The 18539-nt window shown below is 33.2% G+C and overlaps 1 protein-coding gene across 2 annotated transcripts in view; it reads right to left on the reverse strand.

Moving 5' to 3' along the window:
- Positions 1-18539, reverse strand: part of PCDH17 (protocadherin 17) — a 101382-nt gene that overhangs the window by 26085 nt on the left and 56758 nt on the right. Inside the window, exon 4 of one of the 2 annotated variants that reach the window (XM_037800246.1) lies at positions 9183-9268. The exons of the other annotated variant lie outside the window; for it this stretch is intronic. Coding sequence (XP_037656174.1) covers positions 9231-9268 — 38 coding nt within the window. The 3' untranslated portion in view covers positions 9183-9230. Of the gene's footprint in view, positions 1-9182; positions 9269-18539 lie in introns of those variants that run through there. 2 annotated transcript variants of the gene reach the window in all.

Here is an 18539-nt window from a genome sequence, read left to right on the forward strand (position 1 = left end):
ACGTACCCTGCCCACATCTTAATTTTCAGGGATTCTTGGTGAAAATTTGAGTCACCAAGCCAGGCTTTTCAACAGGGAATAGTTTTTCCTGATATTTGACTGTCAAGCATTATGTTGACATGGAAAATGATGCAAAGTTGGATTTATAAAAACAACTTATATTATCAGGACTATAATCAAAGAGAAAAAAAGGCTTGATATATTTTTGGTTTTCTAAAAAAATTTCTGCTGCACACTAGACTGTTTTAGTTTGCAGATATTGTAATCTGTAATGCCTACTAAAAAGTCATGAAGGCATAATAAGCCATGTAATTATCATTATCCTTGACGATGGCTACGGAGAAGAGGGAAATCATTTAAACCATTTCATTTTGATGTCAAAACAAAATGGCACACTGATGGGTACAGACTGGGTGTGATTAAATTCAGAGACTACAGACCTTTATGGTTGAATTCTCATTCATTTTAGTCATGAAATCAGAGGACAGATATCTGCGAGTATAAAAATATCCAACCAAGTCAGAAATAAATCTTGTCTGAAAATTTCTGTGAATATCTTTAACTCAGTAACAACAACGACAGTAAAAAGGAAAAGATAAGTCAACATTCACATTATGACAGAGAGCAAGTATCACTGGTGGGCTATGCAAGCAAAACTACTGAACTTATATGTACTCTACAATTACAAATGAGTTGTGTTCTGGAAGTTCATTCATTATTCTGACTTTTGGGGTTTAAAATGTATTTCACTACATAAAGAGGTCATGGTTAAACAGGTTCTTAGTTTAGTTTACAAAAATCTGTTAAATTCCTAAAGTGGCTGAACTATAGTGCTAAGAATGCTAGCACTGGCTTTAATTTGAAGTCCTAAAAACAGGAATCAATAAAACATAATAAGGAATGGAGGAGTAAGAGGGCTAATTTCCTCCTTCCCAGACATAGAAGTGATTCTATGAAGAAACATGAAATAGCAGGGTTTTTTTTTCTTCTTCTATCTCCTTTGCTTTCCCCTCATCTTCCCTCCACTTCACACTTTTTCTCATACCTATTTATTAAAATTTATTTATTTTCCAAATTAGTAAATCTCACCTCTAAAACTTATTTACTACTCCCAAAAGTTCTCTATGCCCACAAATTACACATAGGCTTTTCCTTCCTCAAGAAAATGTTCTTTAATGCCAAGCAGTTCATATTTGATGTATGTTATGCCTAAAAGAAAGGTGATTCTGTTATATCCAAATTTATAACCCCCTGATTTAATAAACCCATATACCTCTCAAAATTCAGAGAAAAAGACAATACTTCATGTGAACATTTTTAATGCACTTCTTAGCCAAAAAGACCATTATCTTTTAAAAGGCATTTACAAAAACTAGTCAACTCTCTAATCTGGAAAATTTTAAGAACAGTAAACTGATGAAGTAAAAATAAAATCAGGCAGAACACATACTTGCACACCTATACATGCATGCACGCACAAACACACACACACACACACACACACACACACACACACTTTTGCAAGGCAAGAGCAGAAAGGTGTGTCACCTGGGAGCCTGCCCAGTCCCTAGTTGTGCCTGCTTCTGGTAGCTGCTTTCTTCTGCTTACTTTTTGAGCTCACACTCACAGCAGAGGTTCAGAAAGTAGCATAGGTGATGAGGACAAAAGGGTGTTTTTCTGTGTACGCAGTTCATTTATAAGTCAGAGAATGCTTGTCTTGCCACATGCAGTGTGCATTATACCACTGAGCTCATTCAAAACTCGGAGAGCACAAGGAAAGCAATGAGAGAAGAGCTATACCACCCTTTGACTCTAGCTACCCATTCTGATTGAGAGAGTTGAAACTTTTGACTTCTAGTGCTGGATTCTTACAAATTTAAATAATGTTTGGCAGTTAGAGTACTGGGGAGCGGCAGGGATTCAATTTTGCAAAGCCACATAGCTGGATCTCAATTTAAATATAGTCTCAATCCTTACTCTGCCATTTTGTGTGTTCCGGATTAAATTTTTTAATTCCTCTATGCTTTCACTTCCTCATCTGTAAAAGGGGGATAAATACATGGATAATATTTTATAGAGTTGTTGTGGGGATTAAATGAGTACAAGCATGTAAAGAACATAGAATAATTCACAAAAAACATTCTATGAATACTAATACATTATAATATTAGGGCAGGATTGGCAAGTCAAGGAAAAGTCCAATGAAATTAGGCCATAAACTCAGTTAATATATAGAGCTTCTTGCACATAAAAGCCATTCATGTTGTTCTTTCTTTTGGCTGCACAGAGCAAAACATACAGTTGTTGTTTTTAAAAGACTCAATATAATACTTGTCACCAGAAATTTAAGCATATAGTGAGTAACACATATACTCTTTTGTGGGTGATATTAATTTAAAGTTGAAGTGGAAAGGTCAAAAATATACTATTGTTTGCCTCTAGATAATCTTTGTAATGAATGGATTTAGAATTTCAGAGATGTTGAACATCAGTCTCTATGCTTCTCTAACAAGGGAGTGGATGCAGGATATACATAATCAAAAATAGACATGGAACATTTTTCTGGAGAAAAATATTAAGAGATGGCAAATAATTTAAAATATTACTTCTCTATTGAAATGAATATTGAAATTATGAAAGAGAAAAAATTATGGGTATTTTAAAACTAAAACATGATACTCAAATATTTCTGGCGATTGTTGGAGGCACCATAGGTATAAATTTATTCTCTGGTGCTTTTAGAAAACCTTTACTGGAAAAAAATCTGAGAAATGCCAGAAATGTAAAAGGAATCAGCCAGGGCCAACCACAAAATAGCGGCAGATTGGGGTTGAGAACACGTCTGCATGTCTGATATCCAGCTCTATGGGTTCTTTTTCCACCTTCCACTGTCAACTTCCAATGTATGTAATAAAAAGCAGGGAGAGGAAAGAGATAAAGAAAATGCAGTGACAACAAAATCATTTTAAAAACTATGGGGGGTGATGCTAGTTTTGTCTTTCTTCAATTTTTAAAAAATTAAATTCTACTTTTAGCAATTGCTTTTTACAACATATCTTCATACTTGAAGGAAACACTGAGGAAAGGGTTTTTTAGTTTGAATTTCCTCTCATTATTTGCAAATGGTGTGTTGACACTCAAATAAATGGTAGCACACACCAAATATACATCACATTTTACTTTAAATCGAACATTGTGTAAAGAATCCTATTTTCAGAATAGGTTCTGAACTTGGTCTAAACTTTTCTTAAGAGTCTAGTCCAGGTATCCAAGTGTATGAGTGACTGTTCACATACAGAAGGACAGTTATATTAACGAATTTATCTATTTCAAAGGCATCTGGACAATATTAACACAATTCCAAACAAAAGAAAGGAAATATTCCCCCTCACAATACTACTATCCCTTAAATTCAAGGAAATCCATCTAAACGTCTTCCCTTACAACTAGTGTCCACATACACAGACAATTGTGTAGCTTGAATTCCAAAGTAGATGTCACTGTGTGTGATACTTTAAATTTTAGGGTGACAGGAATTTTAGAGATCACATAATAAAATGCCTTTATTTTTCAGATAAGAAAATTGAATTCCAGAATAGTTTGTGGCAAAACGAAAATTATTCTCCTGATCCTAAGTCTAGTTCTTTTTCCATCCTAAATGAATCTGTATATTTTTCTTTTTATATAGTTTTCTTGTAGTCACCCATAAGAGGATGACCAACTAATGTTCAAACCAGGACAATGTTTAAAGGGATAAGGGCCACTATTAATAATCAAGCCTGGATAACAGGTGTAAACAGGGATTTTTCTGAGTAATAGATGATATAATTCTTTCCATAAGGCAGATAAAGACCGAATTTAGCATTCTTTTATTTGTTCTGAAAAAGTCATTTAAAAAAAAAACAAAATTACATTTGGATGCAATATTCTTAACAGTTTTTTTAAAAAATAATATGAACTTTTAATCTTTTAAAACTGGAAAAAAAGTATGTTTCATCTATGTACATGGACAAATGGGGTAAAATATCTTTATTGCTTTTGTGAGAAACAGTGGGCACCACCATGAACAAAAATAAGAGAAAGATGGGAAAGTCTATATAAAATATTAAGCTAACCATAAAACTTTAAACCAAGTTAAGATTTATAAAAAAGCATTATTAAAATATGCCCTGTGAAAAATCTAATGGAAGATAAAATAACTAGTAAAAACTAACATAGAAAAATAAAAGAAAGATTAAAAGGCATTAGAACCGGAATGAAAATGCAAGTATGCAAAGAGACTGTGCAAATTAATCATACAAAAAAGAAGGGAGAAGTATAATGTGCAAATTTGATGAGGGGATTCTAGTGGAGTTCACTTGAGTAATCAAGGAATGACAGATAAATAATTAAAATTATAAAGATGGCTGAGAAAATAGTTTCTTTAAAAGTCAGGCAATTAATAGAAACTTTCATCTTTTTTATTTTGGGGGGAAAAAAAAAACAGAGACGTGAATTATTTCATGCACACATCCAACCTTTAAAAATAAAAATCAGTGAAACATAACTAAGTTGAGACCTTCTAACAGCTCTTTGACACAACATCAATGGCTACAAGGGAATGCACACATAACAATAATGCAAGCCGAATCTATTCAGATGTAGGAATTTTCTGGGACACTAAAAGATCCCAGCAAAAGTTAATCTAATAAATCTGACATTATCTCTAATACTTCAAATCTCGCCTTAGCTAAACAGTTGTCAAAATGGAGCTGTGTTTGCATATAAGTGAATCAGAGTAAAGGGAAAAAGATGTCAAGGCTGTTCTAATTGCGTCTTTTTCTTCTTTCAAATGTTGACATGAATGGTTAGCTGGTATTTTGTTCCAATTTTGCACAAGGCACCAAAAATCATATATTTTTCTTTTATTGCAAAGATATGCTACATAACATGAAGGTGACTGCTCAGTCGTGGTTTTTATCTCTGAAAAGCCAACTTTGGCAGTGTGAGAAGCCATTCCTGGATATTATTATATTTATAAGACCTGAATGAATCAGTGTGTTGGGATTTTTTGGAGGCAGAGTTCACATTATTCCAGGATTTCTGTGCAATAGATTAAATTGATTTCACTATATAAGGTTCAGAATTAGAAACTGAAATTGCGGAAAACACAATATGCTGTTTTGGTGTTTTTTTAGTAACATGAGCAGGGATAAGTGTCTAAACTCTATAAGCTGCCTGTTTTCCAGGAAGATTAAAAGGAAGCAGATGATATCTGAACTGTGATTTTACTCCAAAACTACTGTGTGGCTCCGTGCATGAATATGGTCTCTAAACCTTAACTTCCCAACCGGTTCCTAAGGAAACGCAGTTTGCTCCCATGAGTATTTTCAATAAGGTTGCTTAAAATGGGCATATGAATGAAAATCCTAAAATAAGAGTTCTTTAAATAAATAAATAAGTTACCTAATTGAAAAATACCTTTCTCTATTATATATGTATATTTATATTGATGGTTTCAATTAATTCAGAACACTTGTATAGGTCTATGTATGACATAAAATATATCATGTCAAGGTAAAAAATCTCACTACATGAAATGTTTGTAGTCAATATACATTTTTCTGCTTTATCAAAGCTATGGATGTTCACTGTCATTGAATTCAGGTGTTTCACCACTATTCATGGAAGGAACTGAAGAAAATTTGGGGTAACAAAATATGTTTAAATATATTTGAATGAATGATAAAAACACAGAATAGAATTATGATCCATTTGATTTCATAAATTAAGATAATCTGAATGTCATTTAACGTACTCCAGACTAGAAGTTTTGTTCTGACCTCTTTCCAACAAAACAACAGTAACAATTACTTCTGTTTGAGCTGCAGGATGAGGACATTAAACATAGAGATTCTGTGTTTTATTTCATAATTAATATTCCTGATCTTTTCATAAACAACATACTAGAATATTTGACTTTGGTCTCAGTTGCATATAAAAGATGTACAGAATATATAAAACCAGTCATTCTTACTCAGGAAGTATGGTAAGTCAATAGGTGGTTTACAGTTCACATTTTGTAGAAGAGTGTCATAATAAGCATAAATAGCAGATAGCTATTTGTGGTGGATATACAAGACAGATGGCTTCTTAAAATAATTTTCCCTATTTTTCCCTAATTTGCCCAGGTCATTGCACTTTTTTCTATATGAATTGTATACAGTAGAGGTTAAATATATTAAAGTAAATCTAAAAGAATAGCTTAGAAGTTCTAATATCATCTCTTTAGGAAAAAAAAAGAATTTCATATTTCTAGCATGGACCACTCGCAAAAATCAGGTAAATCATTTTTCTGCAACACTGCTAGTCTTCATTAAAAAACAAAAAACATAAATTATGGACCATTCTCCCTGAACCTTTAAAAAAATCAAATGATCCCACTGGATGCAAGAATTTTCTAATGGTTTCTTTAAATCTACTGACAAATCCAAAAGAATTAACAATTATCTAAAACAAATCAAGTGGGCAATTATCAGTTTGTTGAGAATGTCATTCAACTGTGGATGTGGGAGGAATTTAAGAAGATGAAAGTACTGCCAACCTTCATATTTGACTCCTTTCTTTTACTAACACAGATTAAAGCTTCAACAGTTTTACTGCCATTTAGAAAGAAAAAAGTTTTAAATTCCTCTTGTGAGTTTCAATTTATAATTCCTTTGTAACTCTATTGTTAAAACTCAAAATGTATAAAATCATGTACCTTGAAGAAACAGAACTGTTACCTTCCTTTATCCAGTGTAAGGGATAAAAATAAATTCCACTATTAATGCTTTGAAATATATAATATATTTGTCTGGATACAGTTTATGATAGGTTGCAAAGAACTATTTTAAAAAATTTCAAAACAGTGCGATTATTTTTCTTCAATATCTTCGTTTGTCAGCAGAATATTTCTGTATTTTCCATTTCTAAAATATTCTATTTGAAGTAACGTTGATGTTTTCTGGCAATATTCTATTTTAATGTTTCTCCATTTGTTTCAGATGGTTTCTTTTTTAAGATATTAGGGCTAAATGCTAGTTAATTTATACCAAATTATAAATCTACTTTTTTGAAGGTTTACAAATATTTTTTTAAATAATTTTGTACCATGTGCTGTTTTCTTGTTGAATTCTAGAATTAAGATAGCAAATACATTCATAAACTGTTAAGTCTGTTGGAAGTTAAAAGTAACAAGTTTGGAAAACCAAAGAAATAGTTATAAATAAAATAAAAACGTCAACTGCCTGTTCTTATTTCTGGCTAAGAACAACTGTTTTAAAAATATCATATATGTACAGAGTTGTAGAGTTAGTTTACACATTGTATTCACATATATAATTTCACTTGAACTTTATCTCTAGAGAAGGCGAGGGAGTTGTCATTAGTTTTGGATTTCAAAAGAGGATCCTGAAATCCAAAGAGTTTAAGGGATTTGCTTTACAATAGCAACTGGCAAAACTAAACCATAGCCCAGGCTTTCTGATTCATTGTCAAGTCATATGAAACAAGATACTATGGGTAAAGCAGCGGTTTTAACTTAAAAAAAAAAAAAAAAAAATACTCCAGAGCCTTAATCTCTTTTCCTGTACCATGGAAATAACACCTAACCTATAAAGGTTTGTTTTTTTTTTTTTTTTTTAATCTGGGAGAAGTGATGATTTATGTAAAGTGATATAAAATAGAGACTTGGTAAATAGTAGATAATTCTATAATTCTTAAATTTGGCCCAATTTTCCATTTTAAAATTAACATTACTTCAGAAAGGATTGTTTTGTTTTAAATAATAATTGGCTGATAACAGCTTAAAAATGGGTTGATGTTCTTTGAAATAATGGGAGTAAGTACACGTTTCCCCTGAAGACATAATTTACCTTTAGAAATCAATATTTTCTTTCCTTCTTCCTCCCTCCCTTCCTTCCTATTTATCTGAAATCTCAATTTTATCTTGTGAGTTTTTTTTTAATAGTAGAGCCCTGATTTTCACAGCATCTGTGAACTAAGATGTAAAGCAAGAATTGCTAAATGAGAGGCAATAATTTACAAACAAATTCAACATGATTATTTCCTTCCTTTTTTAAAAATTACTTAAATTTTAACGGAAATTATAAACATACATGGAGCCTTGCTTTATACCAGATACTCTACAACAGAGAAAATGTAATTCAACCTTCCTTCTTCTCCATATGCTTGATTTAATTTGTTTGAAAAGGAAAAACATACTTGCAGACAGTGGGAAACTTTTCTAAAAATTCTATTCAATTGGAAAATTGAGAGTTTCTGTAACTATAACAAAATTGTGTCCTATTTAGCAGGCACACTGAGCAGCAATCAAGAGGTCAATAAAATACAAAGTACTATGGTCTATATAGCACAAAAGACCAATATCCTTCTACTCTTCATCAGGGAATTATAGAAACATCCTGACCCAGCTCTCTGGACACACAGGAGTTGCCATCCCAGTTCAGACCCTTGATTAATATACTCTAGAATGATACATCTGGCAATGGCCTACATAAAATACCTCTGAGGACAAGGAGAAAAATAGACTATATTAAAATGGAACAACTATACTACCATATAGTCAACTATTTTTGATTCACAGCAAAATGAAACAAAACTTTAAAATTTTAAAAATAATCAAGTGCTGATCTGATGAGAAAGGGCTTCATTTCAGGATAGTGTTTAAAAACAAGGTAAAATTTATCTTCATCTATATTAATTTAGAGATTGAAACTAGTGATTAGTGTTTTTATTCAGCAATCACTAAACTCACACAGCCTCTGTATTGAAGGTTAAAAATTTGCTTCTAACTTCTAAATTGGCTAGTATTTCCAACACTTTCTGGACACACAACTTTCAAAGGATAAACCCTCTTATGTCAGCGGAATCCTGCACGTGAGGGTAGTTCTTCATTCTCATCAAAGCCTTTTTATCATTATGAATGGGACTTTCGCAATTGTTTTTTATGGTAAATATGCAAGGTATTGTTGACATCATTTTACAGATAAGAAGGTAACACTGCAATGTAGCATTTTATATTGTGCTCCAAAAACTGCTGCAAAGATAATCCTTCTCCATTGGGCATCTGTAGCAACAAACGCTTTTGGCTGAGCAAAGGTAGCATACAACTCACACACTTGGGCTAGCTTACCTACTTCTAGCTCTTGACATCTTGACAACTAAGTCAAAACTCAACATTTGCCACGTCAAGGTAGAATTGATTTCATTTTGCATCTAAGTTGATCTGGAAAGAAAATATAAAATTTGACCATGAAATATCCAAGATGCATTGCCATAATTATCTGATCAGCCTGATATCCATTCTTCATGAGATCACCTAAAGGATACTTCATTGAATGCTGCAATATAGTCTCTATGATTTAAGTCTCTAGAAATTGATTAATCAGTATGTTTACAAATTACTATGACTTTGATTGGACTCTAAAGACATAGCTTGAATTGTTATATAGAAAGAAGGTAGAATATGAAATATTCTAAAAATTTAGTTTAGAAAATTTAACAAGAGAATCAGGGATTTATAAAACTGCACTAGATGTTTTCTTACAATATACACACTTCCAAAGAGCATTAATGGAAATTCATAAAATGTGAGAAAAATAACATAAAAAGTCCTTTATATTCCTGGGGAAGAATCTAGACCCGGCATTGTGGGATGGAGAACACCTTCTTGACCAAAAGGGGGATGTGAAAGGAAATGAAATAAGCTTCAGTGGCAGAGAGATTCCAAAAGGAGGCAAGAGGTCACTCTGGTGGGCACTCTTACACACAATATAGACAACCCTTTTTAGGTTCTAATGAATTGGAATAGCTAGCAGTAAATACCTGAAACTATCAAACTACAACCCAGAACCCGTGAATCTTGAAGACGATTGCATAAAAATGTAGCTTATGAGGGGTGACAGTGTGACTGGGAAAGCCATATGGACCACACTCCCCTTTGTCCAGTGTATGGATGGATGAGTAGAAAAATGGGGGCAAAAAAAAAAAAAAGGCAACTAGTGTTCTTTTTTACTTTGTTCTTTTTCACTTTAATTTTTTTATTCTTATTATTTTTGTGTGTGTGGTAATGAATGTGTCCAAAAATCAATTTTGGTGATGAATGCACAACTATATGATGGTACTGTAAACAACTGAACGTATGCTTTGTATGACTGCATGGTATGTGAATATATCTCAATAAAAATGATTTTTAAGAAAAAGTCCTATATAGTTAATAAAACTATTATGTGACTGGAGACTAGTGCTATGTAATAATTTAACCCCTCTCATATGAGATATTTCTGTGTTGCTGAAAATTTAAAAATAAAGCGACCACCATTGTTGAATTATTGCATCCCCCAACCATAATCTTTTGAAACATTAAGATGAAAATGAATTTACTCAATTTACATCACTTGCTATTGCCAAGTAAAGTATGTAAGATACACTTCCACTCTGACCTACCTCTAATTCCCCAAATAATAGGCTGAAGTTTTAATAAATAAAATTAGAAGGAGGGATGTGAAATTGTTGACTAGATCTGAATCTAGAAATCTGAGTATTATTTGACAGAAGGTATTTGTATTCCTAACTCTTTGAAATTGCTTTGAAAGTAACTGTACATATCAAGCTTTTTTTTAAGTTTTTACTTCAAAGACCATTTCAAGTCACGGGTTATATTTTAAATGAAAGAAAGTTGATCTGTATTCAAGTGTTCATCTTTTTCACTTTCTGAACACTAGCTGTACAGGCATTTGAAAATTGTAGAAATATATTAAAGTAAAGGAGTACTGACAACAGGCACAACCCTTGAGATGAGGAGTCAGGAACTGTAACATCCAATTGAACTGTAGTGAATTTCTTTTTGTCTATGGGAAACCTGAGAAATTTCAAGTCTCTATTTCTTCAGTTGAAGAATCCCTTAAACCTCTTACAAGTATATCTGTGTACTGATGTGAGAAATGGATATAAAATATTTTGATTATGAAACAAATATAAATGCAAAGATTTTAACATTAAGATCACTTGACTATATATATACATATATACTTTTTTAATTGAAATAGTAATTTTTAAGCTTAGCTGGGAAAATGAAATAAGCAGATTTTTCTCTCCTTTTGGAAAGGACAGGCTTGAAAAGGAGACTAAATGAGAAAAGAAAAAAGGAACATTTAATCTACTATCAGTGAATATAAAATGCAAGTTGTTTTCTGTTCTTCCCTTCTGTTTTGGATTCTGTTAGTTAACCTACTTTTGTTTCTTTTCATATTGACACTGTTAGAGATGTGTTCCAATAAAGGATATGAAATGCACATACCATTTTAATGTTCCCAGATGCTGCTCTTTTGTGTTAAATAAAACATTTAAATTACTATATAAGTAGCCAAACTAGGTCTATGGTGCATCGTAACTAATTTTAATTCGAAGGCTCTAAAAGTCTTGCTTTCGATGTAAGATGATCAAATATAAGCCAGGTTAACCTAATGTATTACCATATGAAAAAAATGGAAAAAAATTTAAATAAATTAATACAAATAAAAGTAACAATTATAAACTGAGAAACCAGCTAGCTAAAGCAACATTCAATTGATTGAAAAAGAAAAAAACTGCTAGTATGCTTCTTTAATATGACTGAGAGATGGAGAATCTCTCATTTATTTCTCCTTAAAATAGCAAACAATTTAGTAATAGGCATGGAATAGTTATTTAAAGCATGAAAATGCTAAATATCAATGTCTGGATACCAGAAAATAGAGGATGAAAGAAATTGGGAGAGAAATTTTTTATCAGCCTGTACCATGAAATGTTATCAAGTTGAAATTATCGTCCTGAATTTTATCAGCCTTTTAACTTCCTGTTCTCAGTGGCATTTATTAAACCATAATTCACCTTAAATTGGTTTACTTGTGTTAAAATTTAATAAGCTCCAGTATCCTTTCAAAATATGCAAGACATAGTCTGATATGCATTCAAATATAGGTTTGAATTTAATTCAAAAATAAAGTACTTTTATCATTTGGCATAATATTAATATGCTTATTAATTAGGCAAAGACAAAATATGTAAGGGCAATACACTTTCACAGTGGTAGCAAGCTAAATTATTCTAGACATGCTGTTTTATCTGTGAATTAAATTTTAAATAATTTTCTTTCTCATGGATTCCCTTTCAACCTACCTATTTCCATTTCTAAATAAACAAGGGAGATGTGTAAAGCTATTTGTAATGCTATAAAGCTTTTAATTGATGTGTACACATACTACATCTGAGTAACAAAAATAGCTTATATTTAAAAAAACTTAAAATGCAAATGTTAAAAGCTTTAACATTAAAAAATAATCACAGGGCCTGAGATCCAAAATGGCTGATTAGGGAGAGGTTGGGCTCACTTCTCTCCAGAAAATCAACTAGGGAACAGGCAGAAACTGTCTGGAGCAACTGCTCTGGGGCTCTGGAGATCAGGGGGGAGTACTGTGCAACAACTAGGAAAATACGGGAGGCAGAGATGCAGAAGCTGCAGTGAGAGAGTGTAAACCCCTCAGCCCTGGCTCTTGGGGACATCCCCCACTCTCAGGGCAGGAGGCTTTGGGAAATCTGATCCCTGGCGGGTGGGCAGTTGCAGACTGATAGGGCAGTGGAGGCCCACTCTCCCAAGAACAGGGCAGAACACAGTCTAGCAATGTTCCTGCTTTCAAACAATGAATTTTTACTGCTGGGACCTGTTGTTTCAACCCACCCATTCAGACACTGCTAGGCCACTGTCTGGGGCTGACAGCTAAGAACAGTCTGCCTTCTGAGGACTGAGGGGAATAGATTGCTGAAGAGTGCCGTCTGCTGGCAGGTGGGAAAGTGCACCTCAGGGAAGCCATCAGAAAAGTTTTTGGGTTAAGAGAGCCATATCCTGGGCAGGGTAGCAAAGCACACCTTTGGGGAGCTGAATTAAAGCGTTCCTGGTGTCTTTACCTGACCCTTTCCCTGAGACCCTCTGGAACTGGTATGAGCCCTCTTCATGGGTCTTTGCCCCCGCCTTTGTTGGTAATACTGATGAACCAAGTGCCAAAGAAGAGCATTAACACAAAGCCAGTAAACAACAATAGCTTTAACATGAAAGAGCCTCTGACATTCAGAGTAAACTCACCAAGATTACCCGATGCCCAACATTAGCAAAAAATAACAAGCCATACCAAGAAACAGGAAAAAAAAGAGCAAATTAAAAGGTTGGAGGAGATAATTGAATCTGGAACAACTAATCAAAGATGTTCAAGGACATCTTCTAAACCAATTCAAGAAGATAGCTAAAAAGACAAAGGATATTAAGAAGACAGTGGGTAAGCATAAAGACAAACTTGAAAGCATGCAAAGAAAAATAACAGATCTTATGGGAATGAAAGGCTTAAGAGATGAAATTAAAAATATACTAGAGGCACATAACACACATTTGAAGAGGCAGAAGAAAGGATCTGTGAGCTAGAAGACAATCATCCAAATTAGAACAGACAAAAGAACACATAAAGAAAAGAATGGGAAAAACTGAGGAATTAAGTCAGTCCAAGGAAAATGACAACATGAAACACACAAACATCCACATAATGGGTGTCCCAGAAGGAGAAGAGAAGGGAAACGGGTGAGAGGGACAGAAGGAATATTTGAGGAAATAATGGCTGAGAATTTTCCAACTCTTAGGAAAGGCATTGATATCCATGTTCCAGAAGCACAAGGTACTCCAAACTAAATAAATGTGAATAGATCATTTTCAAGGCACATACTAATCAAAATGTCAAATGCCAAAGATACAGAAAAAATTCTGAGAGCTGCAAGAGAAAAGGGATTCATTAAATACAAGGGAAACCCAAAAAGACTAAGAGCTAATTTTTCATCAGAAACCATGGGGACAAGAAGGCTATGGTATAAAAAATTCAAGATACTGAAAGAGAAAAACTGCTGGTCAAGAATTCTCTATCCATCAAAACTGTCCTTCAATGCCGAAGGATGGTTTAAAATATTCATAGATGAACAGAAACTGAGAGAGTATGTTAACAAAAGACCTGCCCTACAAGAAATCCTAAAGGGAGTTCTGCAGGCTGAAAGGAAAAGACAGGAGAGACAGGCTTGGAGGAGAATGTAGAAATTAAGATTATCAGTAAAGGTAACTAAAAAGGTAAAAAAGACAGACAAAAATAAGGTATGATGTATACAAACCAAAGGATAAAATGGTTGAAGTGCTGTCTTTACAGTAACAATATTTAATATTAATGTATTGAACTACTGAATCAAAAGACAAAGATTATCAGAATGGATAAAAGGATATGAACCATCTATGTGCTGTCTACAAGAGACTCACTTAGACCCAAGGACACAAATAGGTTGAAAGTGAAAGGTTGGAAAAAGATATTCCATATAAACAATAAACAAAAAAGAGCTGGGGTAGCTACCCCAATATTGGACAAAACAGATTTTAAATGAAAAACTGTTAAAAGAGACAAAGAAGGACATTATATATTAATAGAAGGGGAAATCCACCAAGAAGACATACAAATTATATTTATGCACCTAAACATGGTTCCCCAAAATACATGGAAAACACTGGAAACACCAAAGGGAGAAATAGACATCTCTACAATAATAGCAGAAGAATTCAGTATATCACCTTTATCAATAGATAGAACACCTAGATAGAAGATCAATAAGGAAACAGAGAACTTGAATAGTATGATAAATGAACTAGACCTAACAGACATATACAGAACATTACCTTCTTCTCAAGTGCCCATTAATCATTTGCCAGGATAGGTCACCTGTTGGGTTACAAAACAGGTCTTAATAAAAGATTGAAATCATAAAATAACTTTCCCTAGCCATAATGGAATGAAGTGGGAAATCAATAATAGGTGGAGAACCGGAAAATTCACAAATACATGAATGTTAAACAATACACTTAAAGAATCAGTGGGTCAAAGAAGAAATTGCAAGAGAAATCAGTAAATATCTCAAGATGAATGAAAATGAAAACAAAACATATCAAAACTTATGAGATGCAGCAAAGGCAGTTCTGAGAGGAAAATTTATAGCCCTAAATGCCTACATTAAAAAAGAAGAAAGAGCTAAAATCAAAGACCTAACTGCATACCTGGGAAAACTAGAAAAACAAAACAAAACAAAACAAAACAAACAAACAAACAAACAAAAAAACCCCAGCAAACTAATCCCAAAGTAAGCAGAAGGAAAGATTAGGGCAGAAATAAATGAAATTGAGAATTTAAAAAAAAAAAAATCAATAGAGAGAATGAACAAAACCAAAAGTGGGTTCTTTGAGAAGATCAACAAAATTAACAAGCCCTTAGCTAGACTGACAAAGACAAAAAGAGAGAAGATGCAAATAAATAAAATCAGAAGTGAGAGGAGCAACATTATTACTGTCATAGAAATAAAAAGAAGACCATAAAAAGATACTATGAACAATGGTATGCCAATAAACTAGAAAATTTAGATGAAATGGACAATTTTATAGAAACATATGAACAACCTACACTGACTCCAGAAAAAATAGAAGACCTCAACAAATGAATCACAAGTAAAGAGTTTCAATAAGTCATCAAAAACCACCATACAAAGAAAAGCTGAGGACTAGATGCCTTCACAGGTGAATTCTATCCATCATTCCAAGAAGAATTACTTACACTGCTCCAACTCTTCCAAAAATGAAGAGGCAGGAACAATACCTAACTCATTCTATAAATCTCCAACATCACTCCAATATCAAAACCAGATAAAAATATTATAAGAAAGGAAAATTACCAACCAATCTCTCTAAGAAATACAGATGCATAAATCCTCAACAAAATACTTGCAGATAGAATACAACTGCATGTTAAAATAAGTATGTACCATGTTCAAGTGAGTTTTATCCTAGGTATTCAAGGACAGTTCAACATAAGAACATCAATTAATGTAATACATCACATTCACAAATCAAAGTAAAAGAACCATATGATCATCTCAAGTGATGCAGAAAAGGCATTTTTCAAAATCCAGTATCCATTCTTAGAAAGGTAGGAACAGAAGAAAACTTTCTCAACATGATAAAGGGCATATATGAAAAACTCGCAGTTAACATCATCTTCAATGGTGACAGAATGAAAGCTTTCCCATTGAGATCAGGAAAAAGACAAGGATACCCACTGTTACCACTGTTATTCAACATTGTGATAGAAGTTCTAGCTAGAGCAATTAGGCAAGAAAAAGAAATATAAGACATCCAAGTCTGAAAAGATAAAGTAAAACTTTAGTTACAGATAATATGATTCTATACCAGGAATTCCTGAAAAACCTACAATAATGCTACTAGACCTAATAAATGAGGTTACCAAAATGGCAGATACAAGATTAACATGCAAAAATCAGTAGTGTTTCTATACAACAGTAATGAGAAATCTGAGGAGGAAAAAATTCCATTTACAATAGCAACTAAAAGAATCAAATATCTTGGAATAAACTTAAGGATGTAAAAGACCTATTTTCAGAAAACTAAAAAGCATTGCTAAAAGAAATCAAGGAAGACCTAAATGAATGAAAGGATATTCCATGTTCATAGATTGAAGACTAAATGTTGTTAAGATGGAATTCTACCCTAATTGATTTACAGATTCAGCAAAAAAACAATCATAATTCCAACAGCCTACTTTAAAGAATTAGAAAAGCCAATTACCAAAATTATTTTGAAGGATGAGGGGCCCTGAAAAGCCAAAAACATCTTGAAAAAGAAAAATGAATTCCTGGCTTTAAAGCATATTACAAAGCTACATGGTCAAAACAGCATGGTATTGGCATAAAGATCACACATGGAGAAATGGAACTGAATAGAGAGTTCAGAAATAGACCCTCACATATATGATCAATTGATAATGGCTGCCAAATCCACCCAACTGGGACAGAACAATCTCTTCAACAAATTGGGCTGGGACAACTGGATATCCATATCCAAAAGAACAAAAGAGGAACCTTGTCTCACATCTTATTAAAAAAGAAATGAACTCAAAATGGATCAAAGACCTAAATATAAAAGCCAGAACCACAAAGCTCCCAGAAAAAAATGTAGTTAAGCATCTTTAAGATCTTGTGGTAGGAAGTGGTTTCTTAGATCCTATTCCCAAAGTAGAAGCAATGAAAGAAAAAATAGATAAATAAGACCTCCTCAAAAATGAATACATTTGTGCTTCAAAGGACTTTGTCAAGAGGGTGAAAGGCAGCTTACTTGATGGGAGCAAATATTTAGAAACCACATATCCAATAAGGGTTTAATATCCATGATAAATAAAGAGATCCTACAATTCAACTATAAAAAGAAAAACAACCCATTTAAAACATGGGAAAATACATGAATAGACATTTTTCCAAAGAGGAAATACAAATGGCTAAAAAGCACATGAAAAGATGATAATATCACTAGATACTAGGGAAATGCACATCAATGAAATATTACACACCTACCAGAATGGCCACTATTAAAAGAAGAAAACCAGAAAACTGCAAGTATTGGCAAGGATGTGGAGAAATAGGGGCACTTATTCACTGTTGGGGGAATGTAAAATGGTGCAGCCACTTTGGAAGACAGTTTGGCAGTTCCTCAGGAAGCTAAATACAGAACTGCCTATGATCTGGCAATCCCACTACTAGATATATACTCAGAAGAACTGAAAACAGGGACATGAGCAGAGATTTGCATGCTGATGTTCATGGCAGCATTATTCACAATTCACAATTGCCAAAAAATGGAAGCAAACCAGATGTCCATCAACTGATGAATGGATAAACAAAACTTGGTATATACATATGATGGAATATTATTCAGCTATAAGAAGAAACAAAGTCATGATGCATGTGACTACATGGATACCTTGAGGACATTATATTAAGTGAAATAAGACACAAAAGGACAAATATTGAATGCCCTCGCTAATATGATATTATGGTGTTAATACCTAGAATACAGGTCATCAGAAGATAGAATGAAGGCAGAGAACGGGGAGCTGATGATTAATTTGTTCAGAATATGTAATAAGGTTGATTTCAAATGTTTGGAAATGGAGAGAGGTGATGGTAGCACATTACAGTGCGTGTAATTAACAGTGATGGGTAGATGGGTGCGACTGTAGTTGAAAGGGAAGTTTAGGATCACGTATGTCACTAGAAGGAAAGTCAGAGGATGAAACATGGGGCTGTATAACATAATGAACCCTCTTTTGGGTGAAAATGTTCTAGAATTGATTGTGGTGATGAATGCACAACACTATGAATATACGAGTATATATTGTTCACTTTTGATGGATCGTATGGTATGTGAATTTATCTCAATAAAACTGCTTTAAAAATAATCATAATATATTTCAATTAAAAAAAAGTAAAAGGGGGAGGAAGGGTATGGGATGCTTTGAGTGTTCTTTTTTACTTTTTTTATTTTTATTTTTTATTTTTTGGAGTGATGAAAATGTTCAAAAATTGTGGTATTGAATGCACAA

Source organism: Choloepus didactylus, chromosome 12 (genome assembly GCF_015220235.1).
Source record: "Choloepus didactylus isolate mChoDid1 chromosome 12, mChoDid1.pri, whole genome shotgun sequence".
NCBI lineage: Eukaryota > Metazoa > Chordata > Mammalia > Pilosa > Megalonychidae > Choloepus > Choloepus didactylus.